General features: G+C 37.6%; 2 protein-coding genes across 2 annotated transcripts; both read right to left on the bottom strand.

Moving 5' to 3' along the window:
• Positions 1-2,189: 2,189 nt before the first annotated feature.
• On the bottom strand, positions 2,190-4,139 carry LOC128229901 (uncharacterized). Its single transcript, XM_052941803.1, has 3 exons — positions 4,009-4,139; positions 3,306-3,438; positions 2,190-2,341 (listed from the first exon to the last, which is right to left on the bottom strand). The coding sequence occupies exons 1-3, from the start codon at positions 4,040-4,042 to the stop codon at positions 2,248-2,250; spliced, it is 261 nt and encodes an 86-aa protein (XP_052797763.1). The 5' UTR covers positions 4,043-4,139; the 3' UTR covers positions 2,190-2,247.
• A 6,618-nt stretch (positions 4,140-10,757) lies between these two features.
• LOC128229797 (agrin-like) lies at positions 10,758-16,555 on the bottom strand. The gene is made up of 5 exons (XM_052941617.1): positions 16,455-16,555; positions 14,274-14,397; positions 13,826-13,940; positions 11,222-11,322; positions 10,758-10,874 (listed from the first exon to the last, which is right to left on the bottom strand). Exons 1-5 carry the CDS (start codon positions 16,489-16,491, stop codon positions 10,802-10,804), a joined length of 450 nt encoding a protein of 149 aa, XP_052797577.1. The 5' UTR covers positions 16,492-16,555; the 3' UTR covers positions 10,758-10,801.
• Between the last annotated feature and the right edge of the window lie 859 nt (positions 16,556-17,414).

Genomic DNA, 17,414 nt, shown 5'->3' with positions numbered 1-17,414 from the left:
TCACCATTATAATCTTCATACCATCATTTATACTTGTAAATTATTTGCTGTAGGTTTTGATATGTAAGGTACATGTGTAAAATAAGTAAACGTATAACACATTTATCTGTTGAACTTGATAATTTTGCTGAGTGAATGCGGCGATTTTTAAAATAAGTAAAAATGAAAGAAAAAAACACATTATTGGATATTTTTGTATTATTTTTTAAATTGTATATTAAGCCATTAATTTGATTAAATTAGCTCGTTTCTTTCCCGTCAAAACGCTTGTCGTTACCTGTGTGGTCGTGTGCCTACAGCGATAATTTAAATAAAATAGCTTCAAACGCAAACATGCTAAATGATTGGTGAGTGCTAAAAGATTAACTGTGATCTACTAGCGTCTTAAAATGTTGAAAACCCGAGTTTTCGGCACATTTCTTTCAAATTAACCTCGGTTTCCTTCATAAGAACCATTGTTTTCGACATTTATTCATCTTTTTTAGTATATCAAAACAATTGTATTAATTGTGGTAAATCTGATTTGGGAGTAAGAGTGCATATTTAAGGGAAATTCACCACGGATGAATTTCCATATAAGTGTTTCATTCTTTGAAACACATATAATTTTGTCTTTGGTTTATGCCACAAGGATGCGCATGTTGGATTTTAGGCGCTACTTTTCATATTTTGTTTATAAAATATCGAATTATTCACCGCAAATATTAACAAGTTTACATTTTATTACTTCCGGTTAAAATTAATATTTTCTGAATAATGATTGGATGTATTGAGCTTGAATTTACGTTGCTAGAGCTTCTATAACTGCTGCTGGACTAAATGTGTATGTTTTGCGTTGTTTTTACAGTTGATTGCATGTTATGGTTAGTAGATTTCCATCATTGTTTGTTCTTGCATTAATAATTTAATATTGAATTCATGTGGACATATATTGTATGTGTAATTTAAATATAAACAATCAAAGTTCTTACATTAATTTGAAACATTTGGACATTGATGTTATGTGTAATGTGTAATTTTGTAATATAAACATTTATCATTGTTCTTACATCGATTGAATTCATGTGGATATTGATGTAATGTGTAATTTGAATATAAACATTTATCATTGTTCTTACATCGATTGAATTCATGTGGATATTGATGTAATGTGTAATTTGAATATAAACATTAGCATTGTTCTTACCTTGATTTGAATACATGACTACATTAATGTTATGTGCAATTTGAATATAAACATTTAGCATTGTTCTTACCTTGATTTGAATACATGTGGACAGTTATTATCTGAATGGTAGATTGATATGTTTTTGGCAGTAAAGTCGATTTAATTACTAAGTTTATATACATTATTGTGGCACGACACTTAAACAATACAATTGGGTTCTTAGTACTGCGTTTTGATCCGGAGGGTTGTATTCGACTCGAGTGGATTTTTTGCAGAGGCGATAGCCGAGTGAAATCAAAATCGGAAAATAAATCCACGAGAGTCGAAAACAACCTTCCGGATCAAAAAGCAAAACTAACGTCACAAGAGTGGAATACGACCGTATTGCACTGGAGTGAAATACGGACTACCGTATTTTTTGACATGTATTGAGTGTGGATTTATGATTGATATATATTATAATAAATATGACTATATGTTGGTGTTCTATATTTCTTGTTCCGTAATTTGAGTCAGTTGTCGCGTTCATGTCACACATTAAAGCTGGTAAAAATTTTGTTGAAAACAAGGAGCAGTCGCTTTCTTACATTTTCTGAAAAACTTTAAGTGGCAAATCCGATTTACAAAGCACCAGTTTCAAGCAGGTTATGTGTGTTCAAAAAACCTTTTCCGATTATTATGAGGCAAGATGTTTCGGGGTGGTTTTCTTCCTCTTCATAGGTCTGAAGAAAGCGTTTGCACCTTGCTTAGTGTTTATGAAAAAGGAAGACGTCTTTACACTATAAGAAGAAAACTAGAATTAAGGAGACAAGTAACGTATCGCAGATATCTTGAAATATCGTGCTTTTTAGAGCTACATATATGAATAATACTTAATGCGTACGTTTGGGTTGCTGTGAGAAGTGTGAAAAGTTGGATCTTTTCAAAATTCGTTCTGCAAATATTAGTCACATCAAATGATTTCATTGCAAAATTCGACTACAACTATCATTTGTTAATCATTAGAAATGACACAGACAAGTATTCAATGATGTTTATATAATATTTTTTAAACAAATGTATCAATCGGAACTGTTTATTTAGGGGGTACTGGTACTGGTGCCGCACGAGCCTTCGTGCACAGCGTGAAGACTGTGTCCGTGGTGAGTGCAGATGCCCTTGGCGAACTCGCAACTGCAAGTCGTTAATGCAATGTAAGTTAAAACATAAAATGTACGATGAATATTTATAATAGAAAAGTCGATTGTACTTGCGTCTCTAATTTGGACCGTCAATCCGTTGTGTAATTATCTACAATTACTCTTTATGCTAGTAGTAGCGGAAAGGAATGCATGGAATGTATAGTGATTGGACAGGAATTGGTTCGAAACATACATTTGTATTCACATAGACGTCTTTCTGAATGTGGCGATAAAGTTTTGTGATTCTTCGAAACAAAGTCGGCCGTTTTTCTATGCGAGCAATATTTCGTAAGATAGTCCCTTTACCTTACATCGGAATGGACTCCTTTAATCGTGAACTTAATGAGCTCTATCTCACCTGTTTTGTTTGGTGGGTGAAGATTTTGTTGCCATCAAATGAGTAACTAACTTATAATCTACCATTATGTCCTGCTTACGTTTTCTTGTATGCGACTTTTGTGTTTGATCACCCTTGGAGTATTTGCTTTCCGGTTGTTTATGGAGCTTTGTCAGTGAAATAAATATAATATTTCAATGTTTCAAAAGGTGAAATAAAATTTTGATATTTTTACTCTTTTTGAAACTTTAGCCCATTCTCAATTTCAATTCAAACGTAAGCACGCACATGGCTGGGGCACAAATTCAAAGAAGTTATTCCCGAATTAAATAAACGTTCGCATATTTTTTGGCGCACTTTTCTGAAAATCATTAATCAATTGTCATTTAATATCATTTTCAGCCATATAGTAAAAACGACAAAAAAATTCGTTTCAGTGTAAGATCACACTAGTTCACTTTTATATATTGTACCTCGTGAACACTAAAAGTAAATATTACACTCGTGGCAACACCACTGGTGAACTATAGCTTTTGTTGCTCACTCGGTGAAATATATTACGATCTTACACTGAAACAAAATATATCCTCCATATAATACTACACTAATTCGAGCTCACCTGTTCTGGTAGGTGACGTAGCTAGTACCATCGAATGCGCAGACGGGTTCCGGTGTGTATCCCGAACAGTCGGTGGCCAGCACAGTCTGGCAATGCTGGGAACCAAACTCGGGCTTCTCACTCAGTACCACGCCTGAATAGTTCAAATTTAATTTAAATGTTCATCTAGCAGCTGGCATTTAGCTATTCGCAATCGACGTGTCCCGACCTATATATCTCTTAAATCTGTCATGGCTTAAGCATGCATAAAACATCCACAAATTGCATTTTGGAAAACAATTTGCAGAGATGTTTTGTCGCGTGTGATTGAACATGGCTATGGGAGACGGCGGGCGGGGGGGGGCGTTGGGGGGATAGATTGATATTTGTTTGTTGCAATTTCACTTTAAGTACGTTATATGAACAAAATAATCCTCCTTATTTCAACTGTCCTTTATATTCACGAAATATTAAACACAGTATATTAATTAAAATAAATATATATAGTATAATAATTAAATGGAAGTCGTAATAAAACATACGTTTTTAAAGAAATCCTTTCGAATGATTAATAAAAAACGAAACAGGATTTTCGGAACATATACCGTGATATAATGAAGAATGTAATGATTGTTGATTTTTGATGGTAAGGAGGAGGGTTGGGGTGAGGAAAGTGATACCTTTAATGGTATGTGTACGTAATTGTAATGAAAGACTGACATACCCAAAACCAAAGCCAAGCACAATACACGCATCATTTTCGATCGTTTAGAAAGTTCAGCGCACCGTTCTGTTGATGGTAGAAGTCTGGTGAAATAATCGCGTCGTGTATTTTTATCAGATATGTGAGTTCTGACGCCAGAGCGTGCCCAAAGTCACGATCTTACTGACATAGTTTAATGTACAAAGATAAGACGAGAACAAATACTTAACATATGCAGATATGTTATCCCTGCAACGAAGCACTATAATTAATATCTCCACGTTATATAAATGTTCTATCATTTTGAAAATTAACAGATATACTAAACAGTAGTGAAGGTCCACAAGCAGAAAAATATGATGGTTTTAACAAAATATTTATACTGATGGCTGACAATTCTTGCCATCAGGTTAAGACAATAACATAAAGGAAACTGCAGGTAGAGACCCAGTGGTCAAACTAGTAACGAAGATGCTGATCAAGGCCTAATGCACCAGTCAACTGTAACCACGGCCCCTCCAGTTCCGGGGAATAGCTGGACTTTGACTTTCGGTCTAACCAAGCCCGGGTAAAATCCCCGCCCTGCGGGCACGAACTGATGGTAAATTCCCCGCCAAATGCCCCCGCACCCCAGGGACCCTAAGTAAGGCACATTCCCCGCCATATTTGGTGCGAATACAAAACCACCGCATTCACCAGGCACTGCGGGCCCACCGGGATGGTAAAAACACGGCCCATTTCCCCGGCTATCCCCGGTATACCCCCGGACATTGGGGGCCGTGTTTACAATTGACTGTCCATAACAGACACTGATCGAGAGACACGCAACATATTAAAGGGGCTGAACTCCGTATGATGAAACAGCGAAAAAATGAAAATGGTATGTCTACCTAGTATAATTCATTTCTTATGCGTGATTGGCTAGTCGATATTATTACATGATATGACCATGTTAGGTATATAGCTTAAATATTCCAACTGCTTAGGGTAAGCCTTCGTAGCACAGTGGATACAACACTGAACTGCAATTTTGGCGACACCGGTTCGAAGCCGGTGTCCGACTCGATTTATTTTTTTACATTTTGGTATGATTTTTTTACAATTATGATATCAAAGAATAAAACATTTATTAAATAATTGTCCTGAAATTCATTACAGAAAAAAACTTTTTTGGTGCCAATCTGGTGTACAGTCCCTTTAAAGATGCCCTCTTACCCACAAATAGGATGTACCATAATTAAAACAATCGTTTTAATTTACCGAAAAGGATTAATAAACATCGAAAACAATGCTTCATATAAAGGATATCATGCTTAATTTGAAAGAAAGTTGCAGAAAACACCGTATTTCTACCTTGTGAGACGAAAGCTAATCACTGTTAAATATTTTAAGATCCGGCAGTCATTTAATATTTGTGCGTTTTCAGCTATTAAACACACGGTTACAATCTTGCAATCAGTTATAAGTATTTTCCATAAACGCATTCTTAAGTAAGTAGTTTAAATGTTTATCCCTCAAAATTTACGTTTGTTATACATGTGTATGTATTGATTTTAAATATGAGTGCCACTTTAAATTATTTTGTAAACAACATGGAGACCATACCTGCATCAAAGTATCTTTAACAATTATTATTGGGGTAACCATTTTGCCTAGTGTTGTCATCTGTTTTAGGCAAAAAATGCACTATTTGTTGATAAGGGTTGGATTATCTGTGTTTTCACCAAGGAGTGGATAACACTAAACAGTTGGCATATTTCAATTGTACTTTATAGAAATGCCCATTCATTTCATATTAGAGGCTTACTTCTAGATTTTCTTTTTAATAAATTGAGATTTCGAATAATCACTTCAAATCTTCAACACAAGATGCCGCATTAAAGCCTGATTTTGTTAGTTGACGATGAAATTTTGCAAACATAAGATTTGAAGTAGTGGCGTAGTTTTTTTAACCAAGAATACCCATATTTATAAAAAAAAATATATATATAGTTTTTTTACCCAAGATGAATCATATTCACAATAGCCTAATATACAATGCATAAGTCGATGCAAAAGTCGGCTTAAATGTTTAGACGTGGCAGTTATGTAGGGCAGGTTAAAACTGTGACGAGACAGTATCCAACCTGCCCTGACTAGACTAACGCCCGTGAAAGGTAATAGTGGTATTTACTCTAAAGAACGAAAATGACATGGCTACATCTGTTTCTCATCTCCAAATAGGTACATTAAAGCATTGGAAAATCAATAATATTTCGACAAAAGCTACAGATTAAGAAAGATCTAAGCTACATGTATATATGTTGCAGTTCTCAATTTATTAAATGTCTTGGTCTGTTAAACTAGAGACATTTGAGATTCGACTAAGCGTTGAAGTCCTCGAGTGATAACTGTTATATGTAATGGAATCCAGATTTGTTGTGAGGGATTGTATTACACGTAAACTTGTCTAGTTTGCATGTTATCATGTTAAATTGACATGGTTAAATGTACAATTGACATTTTGTGATAATGAAATAAAAATAACATAACCATCTTTTGACATAATAACATGAACAATTAACAAGATTAAATGCCCTGTGGACAAGATGTCAAATAGATATACATGTACTGCCATGTCAATTGGACATATAACCATGTCAGTTAGACAAGTTCATGTATCAATTGGAAAATTCAACATACATGTTGTTATCTGACATGATTAAATATCGAGTAGACATAATTGGTATTTTGTCAACAGAAACATAATGTCTAAGAAGGAAAATGTTAAGAAGGATATTGACAATATGTCGGTTGGATATAATTCAACATCACTTTAACATAAAAGCATGTCACCTAGACATAATGACGTCATGAGACATATAAACATGTCGGTGACATAATAACATACACACACAGTTAGACATACTAGCAAGTTGGACGCACATAATAACATGTCAGTTAGACATAATCACATGTTGGTTAGACATGAAAACATGCTAGTTTTACATAAAAACAATTTATTAAGATATAATAACATGTCTGTTAGGCATAATATTGTGCCAGCATAATTTGTCACAGCATAAGACAGTTGTGGCGATACATAGTTATGAAGACATGATTATCAGTATTCCAATTTTGAAAATACGTATACAAAGAGAGAGAAATTAACATAAAGTTCACGTCTGGAAAAGTACATGTATTCAAACTCAACAGTTAATGCGTTGTTCTTAAAGTGATTACACATGAGCTGCGTGCTCAAAAGAATGTTCACCCGATCAAGTTTTCCCACAAGACCGTACACAGTGTGTGTATACCACGTGATAAATTGCGTCATAAATGCTACGTTGGAAGGCAACATTTTGAGTTGAAAAAATACTTTAAACAAAGATATCTTCACTATTTCTTCAACATTTTAAATGAAACCTAGAGCAGTCTACGCCGCTTAAGGAGCCCTGCCTTTGGTCTTTGACCAGAATTTGATTTAGGGTTTAGTTTTCTAAAACACTTCGACAAACCTTTTCACAATACGGCCGTCTGACGGAGCACTGTCAAAACATTTGTTTTGAAAACAGGTTTGTCGAAATGTTTGATGAAACTAATGATCAAATTTCGGCAATAAAATTAATGCGGGGCTCTTATAGCGGCATAGACTGTCAGTTATCTTTAAAGAAAAGTTATTTGTGATTTAAGTCTTCATTTTAAGCAGTGTTGCCTTCCGACATAGCATTTATGACGTTATTTATCACGTGGTATACACAAACTGGTACACAAGACCGTATAAATATTTCTTTGTTTACATGCAGGCTAGTGACAAACATAGCGTAGACATGTACATAAGATGTCATATTTAGTGAGTGTTCGTGTATTGTGTAATGTCGAAAGTAAAATACTTCCAGAGACTGTTCTTTGAGAAGTGCTTTCATGATATATACAAACAATTTAAACAACGTTGATATGGATAATAAGTTTCCATCTTTCTTCGTTAACAAAATTAATGCATTTTCTGTTCATATTAAGAGACGTATAGGGTCATCTGTCTGTTAATTTAATTAGCCAATTGAATTATTGGTATCGACAAAATAATGTTGTTCTTATTGATTCCTTAGAAACGCATATGTTTGTATCGGAAAAGCAAACAGTTCGTTTAACATTTAGTATTACAAAAATAAAATTGTGTAAATTGATTGATGAGATAAAACATTTAACTATTAATAGAGGTTTTTCATATTAAAATCTTAAACTTGTTCGACACGAACAAGTCATGATGGTCTTGCAATGTAGTTGTACGTACAATTTGCATCCTCTGCATTTATAATATGTGTTCGTCGCCATTTTGTTAAGCTCAATTCTGGGTTGATTTCGTAAAACATTTTGCTTGAAACTGCGAAAGACTTTGTAACAGCAAATAATGTTTTCTTAATTATAAAGTTTCCATAACTTTGTGTGTGAGTGCGGGGGAGGGAGGGGGGGGGTCAAAGTCTCAATTCTCACCAAGGCGACCCGGGTTCGATTCCCGGCCTGGGCGCATGTGGGTTTGGTTAGTGGTCACCAAGCCGGACAAGTGGGTTTTCTCCGGGTACTCCGGTTTTCCCCACAACACAAGACCACACTCTCGCGCAACATCGTGCCAACGAGAGTGAAAAATATAAGCTGTAATAGCTTGTTTCACAATCGTTGTAAAATTAAATAAAGTTTAAATTAAAGTCTGCGCACATAATATAAATCAACATAACTTTGATAACATTGTATGGACACTCCAGTGTTCAATTCAGTCTAACAGTTTGTTTATATACATTTTATAATCATATCATACAATTGTAAATTGTTATAAAACTCTTAAGACAGATAATGGTTCAACATGTCATTCCTTCAGAGCTACAAAGGCGGTTGACTATACACTACCATCCCAAAGCTGTTATAGCCGTGTGTTGGGCGATAAAAATACGAGCATTTGGAATTTAAAGCTGCACTCACAGATTGAACGTTTTTACATTTTTTTTTTTTTGTCTTGGAACGACCTAATTTGTTTGCGAAAATCCATGGAAACCAGTTATATTAGACTGTTGGCAAAAAATTAGATCGCAGATTTTTATATTTAAATTCAAAAAATGATGTTTAAGGCATTTTTCTTAAACCGTTAGTAACGGTTAAAGCCATAAAACATTAATTTTCGAACGGAAATATGATAATCTACGGTCTGATTTTTGTCAGCAATCTTTTATCATTGGTTTGCAAAATTAATGTTTACGCAAAAATTTGCTCTTTCCAAGACAAAAAATAAGAACAGTTTTAAAAATGGTATATGATCTGTGAGAGTGCAGCTTTAAAACAGTATTAGAAAGTCATGAATGATTCGTAATTTTAATTGGTCAGAACTACAAAGAAGGCTGGTTAAGCGTTGCAGTCCCGGGGTAATAGAACGTGAGGAGGATTCGTAATTTCATTGTTCGGAACTACCAAGTGGGCTGGCTAAGCGTTGCAGTCCCCGGATAATAGAACGTGAGGAGGATTCGTCATTTAATTGGTCGGAACTACCAAGTGGGCTGGCTAAGCGTTGCAGTCCCGGGGTAATAGAACGTGAGGAGGATTCGTAATTTAATTGGTCGGAACTACCAAGTGGGCGGGCTAAGCGTTGCAGTCCCCGGATAATAGAACGTGAGGAGGATTCGTCATTTAATTGGTCGGAACTACCAAGTGGGCGGGCTAAGCGTTGCCGTCCCCGGATAATAGAACGTGAGGAGGATTCGTCATTTAATTGGTCGGAACTACCAAGTGGGCGGGCTAAGCGTTGCCGTCCCCGGATAATAGAATGTGAGGAGGATTCGTCATTTTATTGGTCGGAACTACCAAGTGGACGGGCTAAGCGTTGCAGTCCCCGGATAATAGAACGTGAGGAGGATTCGTGATTTAATTGGTCGGAACTACCAAGTGGGCGGGCTAAGCGTTGCAGTCCCCGGGTACTAGAACGTGAGGAGGATTCGTCATTTAATTGGTCGGAACTACCAAGTGGGCTGGCTAAGCGTTGCCGTCCCCGGGTAAAAGAACGTGAGGAGGATTCGTCATTTAATTGGTCGGAACTACCAAGTGGGCTGGTTAAGCGTTGCAGTCCCCGGGTAATAGAACGTGAGGAGGATTCGTCATTTAAATGTTCGGAACTACCAAGTGGGCGGGCTAAGCGTTGCCGTCCCCGGGTTATAGAACGTGAGGAGGATTCGTCATTTAATTGGTCGGAACTACCAAGTGGGCTGGCTAAGCGTTACAGTCCCCGGGTAATAGAACGTGAGGAGGATTCGTCATTTAATTGGTCGGAACTACCAAGTGGTCTGGCTAAGCGTTGCAGTCCCCGGGTAATAGAACGTGAGGAGGATTCGTCATTTAATTGGTCGGAACTACCAAGTGGGCTGGCTAAGCGTTGCAGTCCCCGGGTAATAGAACGTGAGGAGGATTCGTCATTTAATTGGTCGGAACTACCAAGTGGGCTGGCTAAGTGTTGCAGTCCCCGGGTAATTTATTTGTTTGGAACTACCAAGTGAGCTTGCTAAGCGTTGCAGTCCCCGGATAATAGAACGTGAAGAGGATTCGTCATTTTATTGTTCGGAACTACCAAGTGGGCTGGCTAAGCGTTGCCGTCCACGAGAAAAGCGAGCCTTTGAAATTTATAACAATATTAGAAAGAGAGAATGTTTCTACATTCATTCGGGTATAATTACAACGCTGACTGGCTAAGCGTTGCAGTCCCCGAGTTTAGCGAGTATTTGAGATTTTTAACAGTATATTAGAAAGTCAGGAATGTTTCGACATTTTATTTGGGTATAACTACAAAGCGGGCGGGCTAGGCGTTGCAGTCCCCGAGTTTAGCGACGTGCAGATCCCTGTGCTGGCAGCGAGATTTCTCGTACTCGCAGCTATACAAAGATAGAAAGGTGTAATGCTCATGACAAGTTACTTAGTTATCTTCAGTATCGACCTCATAATGTGGAAGCAAAGGTTGTGTATTTTCGGGGCAATTGAAGTCCGCAAATGAATATCTCAAAATACATGTGTGACCGAAAATACATCATTTCCCGAAAGGCAGAGTAGCAACGCAATTCAAAAGTGTGTTAATTAGTCTTGAATATATAAATTTATGTTCAAATAAGTATTGGTCAGTTACTGTGGGTTCTTGATAATAAGCAAATAAGTTAAAATTGAACATAGTCGAAATAATTTTTTCAACCTGAGATATGCGAAAGAGTTTCTTTAAAGCACTTACAATGTTGGGTATGTTACACCATCGGTGCCGCAGAGTTTCTCATTCAAAGTTGCCTCACAAACTCTGTGGGCTAGCAACACACACTGGTAGTCCATAGCGATCTAGCAAAGTAGAAATATTATACCTGGAAGACCAGGGTCACATTGCAAAGGATAATATTTATACACTAGAGTCCAGTGCCACTTTATAAAGGACAAATATTACACACTGGAAAACAAAAGCTACATAGCACAGGGGAACTATTACACACTGAAAGTCAAAGGTTTTTTGCACAGGGGAAATATGTTACACTGAAAGTTCAAAGCTACTTAGCACAGGGGGGATATTACACACAAAAAGTCGAACGTTTTCTAGCATAGGGGAAAAATTGTAGGCTGAAAGTACAAGGCTAAAGGAGAACAATTACACATTTAAAGTCCGAAGCTACCTTGAAAATAAGAAATATTATAAACTGGAATCCCAAGTGCAGGGCCAACTAGTAAATGAGAAATATTATGCACATGAAATCCAGAGTCACCTTGCAAAATAGAAATAGTTCGCACTCCAAGTCCTCAGTCACGTACGTTGCAAAGGAAGGACACATACTTTAAACATCACGTCCAGAATCACGTTGCAAAGGAAGGACACATACTTTAAACATCACGTCCAGAATCACGTTGCAATGGAAGGACACATACTTTAAACATCACGTCCAGAATCACGTTGCAATGGAAGGACACATACTTTAACTTCACGTCCAGGGTCACGTTGCAAAGGAAGGACACATACTTAAAACATCACGTCCAGAATCACGTTGCAAAGGAAGGACACATACTTAAAACATCACGTCCAGAATCACGTTGCAAAGGAAGGACACATACTTTAAACATCACGTCCAGAATCACGTTGCAAAGGAAGGACACATACTTCACACTTCACGTCCAGAGTCACGTTGCAAAGGGAGGACACATACTTCACACTTCACGTCCAGAGTCACGTTGCAAAGGAAGGACACATACTTTAAACATCACGTCCTGAATCACGTTGCAAAGGAAGGACACATACTTCACGCCCAGAGTCACGTTGCAAAGGAAGGACACATACTTCACACTTCACGCCCAGAGTCACGTTGCAAAGGAAGGACACATACTTTAAACATTACGTCCAGAGTCACGTTGCAAAGGAAGGACACATACTTCACACTTCACGTCCAGAGTCACGTTGCAAAGGAAGGACACATACTTCACACTTCACGTCCAGAGTCACGTTGCAAAGGGAGGACACATACTTCACACTTCACGTCCAGAGTCACGTTGCAAAGGAAGGACACATACTTTAAACATCACGTCCAGAATCACGTTGCAAAGGAAGGACACATACTTCACGCCCAGAGTCACGTTGCAAAGGAAGGACACATACTTCACACTTCACGCCCAGAGTCACGTTGCAAAGGAAGGACACATACTTTAAACATTACGTCCAGAGTCACGTTGCAAAGGAAGGACACATACTTCACACTTCACGTCCAGAGTCACGTTGCAAAGGAAGGACACATACTTTAAACTTCACTTCCAGAGTCACGTTGCAAAGGAAGGACACATACTTCACACTTCACGCCCAGAGTCACGTTGCAAAGGAAGGACACATACTTCACACTTCACGCCCAGAGTCACGTTGCAAAGGAAGGACACATTCTTCCCACTTCACGTCCAGAGTCACTCACGTTGCAAAGGACGCTGCAAGTCCAGGATCACGTTGCAAAATATATATATATATATCACACTGCAAGTCCAGCGTCACGTTGCAAAGCAGATATATTTCACAATGCAGATCAAGGGTCACGTTGCAAAGGGAAAGTATTATGCAAGTCCAATATAAAATTGCAAAGGAGAAGTATCATACACTGGAAGATCAAGATAACATTGCGAAGGATAAATATCATTCACTTTAAGTCCAGGTGACTTTGCAAAGGCGAAACAATACACTGGAAATTCAAGTCCATGGTCACCTTGCAAATAAAGAATAGTATGTATAGAAAGTCCTGGGCCATATTGCAAATAACAAATATTATAAACCGGAAGTTCAGGATCACCTTCCAAAGGAGAAGTGATATGCACCGATGGTCCAGGGCCAGCTTGCAAAAGGGAAATACTATCCACAAGTATATACATTCTGAAAGGAAAATTCTTCGCAAGCACAACTTTCAACAGCAGTCTCGCAGTATTGAGATTGTTTTTGATAAGGTGTTATCTCCCCCAGCACCTAAAGCGGGGATATTTCGACAAAAACTAGGCTAACACAGATTACTCCTTAATTTTATGCTACATATGATAAAAGTCCTCCTTCAAATCTTCAAAGAATTATTTCTGTGAATAGTATTGCTAAAACGAGTGTTTAATACTAGGGAAAAGTATGTATAATAATAATGGTTATAATGGTTAATAAGTGTTCGAAACTGGGGCGCCTCAAGCTTCGGGTTTTCTTTGTTTGTTGCGCTTCACTGCTGAACATTGGTGTAAAACTTGTTTCATTTAGCACAGGGCTTTTTTATTTCCGAATCAAAATTAATACTACTCGTAATTGTTTTTGAACTGCACAAGAGGTAAACGCATCTGTTCAAATTACCTCGCTTCCGTGAATAACCTGTTCCGGACTCCTAGTGCTGGACATCAGATCGCACGGACCCACGTGCAGCTGGTTGATGGTGTCGTTCTGGCAGTGGGCCTTGCCAAATGCGCACCTTAAACCATGGCGAAAAATTCCATTTTATGAACATACGCATACTATATTATCAAATACACTGTCGCCATATCTTAAAATTAGCTTATAATCTAGTACATGAGTTATTATCATGTGTATATTGAGTGTTTTAGACAAAACAAACATACAAACATAATTCAGTCAATTAACCATTGTATATACATGTTTGAAACCAGAACTCATGTTTCTGTAACCATAGATTTCGGTTCCGCAGAGACCTCGGCTCCTTTAAACTGTCACAAATCCATGTATCGTTTCTTTTATCAAAATTCTCTACAAAAATAGTTAGAAAAAGTCCAACAGCCTTGCTTACATGTTCCTGTAGGTAACGTGGTCGGTGCCACATCTCGGTTCGTAGATATGTTGTTCGCAGTGTTCGTCCTTGAGAATATTGCAGTACCAGTCTGAGTTCCCGCCACTGAGCTGGCCATACGCCGCTGAAATAGTGTGTTTATGCTTTAAGTAAGTATTTTTAGTGTGTCCATGCCTCCGTCGTAGTTAGCATTTTACAAACCCTTTTACCGTGATAATAATTCAACACCGTTACGGATTATCCAACAAAACGTTTTGAGTATATGTCCAGTGGTTGTATGCACATGTGTATTAAATTTCATAATGCATCAGTCAATTGTAACCACATCCCGCTATGTCTTGAGATAAACGGGGGTAGCCTTAGAAATGGGCCGTGTTTTTACCTTAAAGTTGGCCCCGCAGTGCCGAGTGAATGAGTTAGTTTTGTTTTCGCGCCGAAAATAGCGGGGAATGGGCCTCACCTAGGATGTCCCCGGGGCACGGGGGCATTTGGCGGGGATTTCACCAGCAGTTTGTCCACCCTGGACGGGGATTTTACCTGGGATTGGCTGACTTTGACGTCTCCGCTATCCCCCGGACCTGTTGGGGACGTGGTTATAATTGACTGGTATATAACTCTCATATGAGCGTTAGTTTCTACTTGCGGTTATTGACCACTCGTAAATGGCTAATGCCAACTATATATGGCTGGTTTTGCACAAGGATATTTAAATATATATTGTGCATTATGTACACTTATTCTCGGTTTGTGTTTAAGTTGCGCTTTTTGTTGACATACCAAATTGTTTTGTCCTATGTTTGGCATCTACCGTTAGTACAAACCCTATCAAGCTTTCCTGAAAAAACGAACCCCCGAAAAATGAATCTTAAATGAGACATACTATGTAGAATATAGACACCAGAACCCCATCAGTCAGTTATGGGTCATTTTCAATTGTTATATAGATTCCCACAGCCAAATGAGTTCAAATAAAACTTTTACTTAAGTGTGCTGATCATTGGAATCACACAGAATCGATACTTTCTGATATCAAATGCTAAGAATCCTAGTTTAACGTATGAAGCATATTCTTTACCCTTTAATCTTAAGTCGGATATTAAATAGTAAAATGAAATTCAAAATATTCGGGAATTTCGTTCATCATATACAATGTTGTTTCTTTTTTTGGTCGTGAAGCCCGAAAAATATCCTTACATGGGCGCTTAATATAGAAACGATTTTGTATGGTCTTGTAATAAAACATTCTTTATATATGCATCATGTTTTTGACGAATGGCGACAGCTCGATCGCCTTTGGTAGAGAGACATACCTGTTAAATAATCTTAAAATCAGGCTGCAGGTTGGAGCAATTTGGGATATTTTTTTATTCAGTTAACTTAGTTTCCAGAGTAGTGCATAAGTGACATTTCCTTGAACAAACTTAAAAACATGACTGCAAGGTTACGATCAGTTTTGTGAAGAAATGTATGGTTGATTTGAGCAAGCTATTTTTAGATGCCGTTTGAGGCAATGGACCAGTCGCCAAAGTAATATTACTGCGACATATCGAGATCATTTGGTGGAGGTTTGCCAGTTAATACATTGCATAATGTTACCATGTGCTTTTATTTATTTACATAATTGTCAACTGATTGTTTGATTGACAGCATGCGAATGGTCAATTCAGTGGTCTGATGTAATTAAGGCATTATATTTCGTCATTGGATACTAGCACATGATCGCATAGTACAATGGATGACCAATAAGCTTCGACAAGTGACCAGGTGGAGCGGTGCTTATACTCGAGGGCCACAAAGAATCACAATAAGCTCTCCATGCTGTTTCGTTGGATTCCGTAGTTTAGTGGTAACACACTTAACTGTTAACCCAGTGGTCGAAAAGGCGATATCCCGCTTCAAATCGTGTTCGGGGGGGGGGGGGGGGGGGGCAGGGATCCCGTGTGACATTGCTTTACACTAGCGCAGGTTAGAGAACCAGGGTTTTTTGTTACGAGGGTTACATTATGTCTACGCACAATTCCCTACAACCTAAGACTGATACGTCCACTGGTGCCGACGACCATGGCTAAATAAACGTACATCCTTCAACTAAAGGCTAAAAACACAGAGAAAAGTATAATTTATAGTAGTGCACTATATTTGTATAATGGAAGTGTATAGTTAAAGTGAAGTTGTTCTTACCGACAGCAAATGAAGCAAAAACGAGCACGATCTTCATATTTGTTTATCTGTACTTGACTTCTTGAGCACGCACTGTGTGTGAACCTTTTGGTCTCTTTACTTGAGTGTATCTTATCTTTATCAGAACACGCCAAATATAGAACAATGACATTTGATTGTAGTTTCGTAACAGGTTAATATGTGGTTCATTAATACACGAAGAAAGTTGACACATCATTAATTTATTTCAAGACAATATGATAATACACATGAAGAAGGCATGCAGTAACATGTATTAAATGTGGGAAGGGTATATCAAGATGTTTTGTTTTATATTTAGTAAACAACGCTGGCAGTATCGTCGTTGGCTCTGTTCATATCTTGTTGTCACCTTCTTGTCAACGCTTAAAGGAACTCTTTCATAGATTGGCACCGAAAAAATCATCCATTTTACATGGCTATATTTCGCAATTCTACTTTTGAACACATTTAATCTTGTCCGCTTAATAAGAACTAATTCAGAAACCCCGTTTCGGATTTAGCACGAGTACCTGCATTATTGTCATCAAGAAAGACAATATTTGGACATATTATTCTATACATTTTCTGCATGTTACAAGCTTTCAGTAACTTGCTAACTTTTTACTAACACTAACGATTTCGAGACTTGCATTCGGATAAAGAAAAACATGTTTCACACAGTAAATATGTACCAATCTATGAGGGAGTCCCTTTTACTCCAGGAGGTTGCCTTTTCCCATAATAGTTAAAAGAAGCCAAAACTTACTGTTAATTTTGTTTTATACCAAAATCGAAAATGTGTTCCATACCAAACAACGGGTTATAAGCAATGATTAACATTTGCCTAGTCCTTTAGTAGATAAAACTTGACGTTTAGATTGTATAACACGCAAGTTATTATGACGTCATTGTTTATTTCAATATTGCGTTCCAATCGAATAAGCGCGACGTCATTTAACC

The sequence above is a fragment of the Mya arenaria genome, chromosome 4 (assembly GCF_026914265.1).
Source record: "Mya arenaria isolate MELC-2E11 chromosome 4, ASM2691426v1".
NCBI classification, from domain to species: domain Eukaryota; kingdom Metazoa; phylum Mollusca; class Bivalvia; order Myida; family Myidae; genus Mya; species Mya arenaria.
Note: the sequence above shows the minus strand (reverse complement) of the source record. Positions and strands in the feature narration are given on the sequence as shown.

Excerpts from the sequence above, each read along its gene's own strand:
- LOC128229901 (XM_052941803.1), bottom strand. The coding sequence starts at position 4,042 with ATGATGCGTGTATTGTGCTTGGCTTTGGTTTTGG. Across the intron at positions 3,439-4,008 it reads GTGCTTGGCTTTGGTTTTGG|GCGTGGTACTGAGTGAGAAG; the intron begins GTATGTCAGTCT and ends TGAACTATTCAG. Across the intron at positions 2,342-3,305 it reads TACGTCACCTACCAGAACAG|TTGCGAGTTCGCCAAGGGCA; the intron begins GTGAGCTCGAAT and ends AACGACTTGCAG.
- LOC128229797 (XM_052941617.1), bottom strand. The coding sequence starts at position 16,491 with ATGAAGATCGTGCTCGTTTTTGCTTCATTTGCTGTCG. Across the intron at positions 14,398-16,454 it reads TTTTGCTTCATTTGCTGTCG|CGGCGTATGGCCAGCTCAGT; the intron begins GTAAGAACAACT and ends ACACTATTTCAG. Across the intron at positions 10,875-11,221 it reads GGTGTAACATACCCAACATT|CTGCGAGTACGAGAAATCTC; the intron begins GTAAGTGCTTTA and ends ATCTTTGTATAG.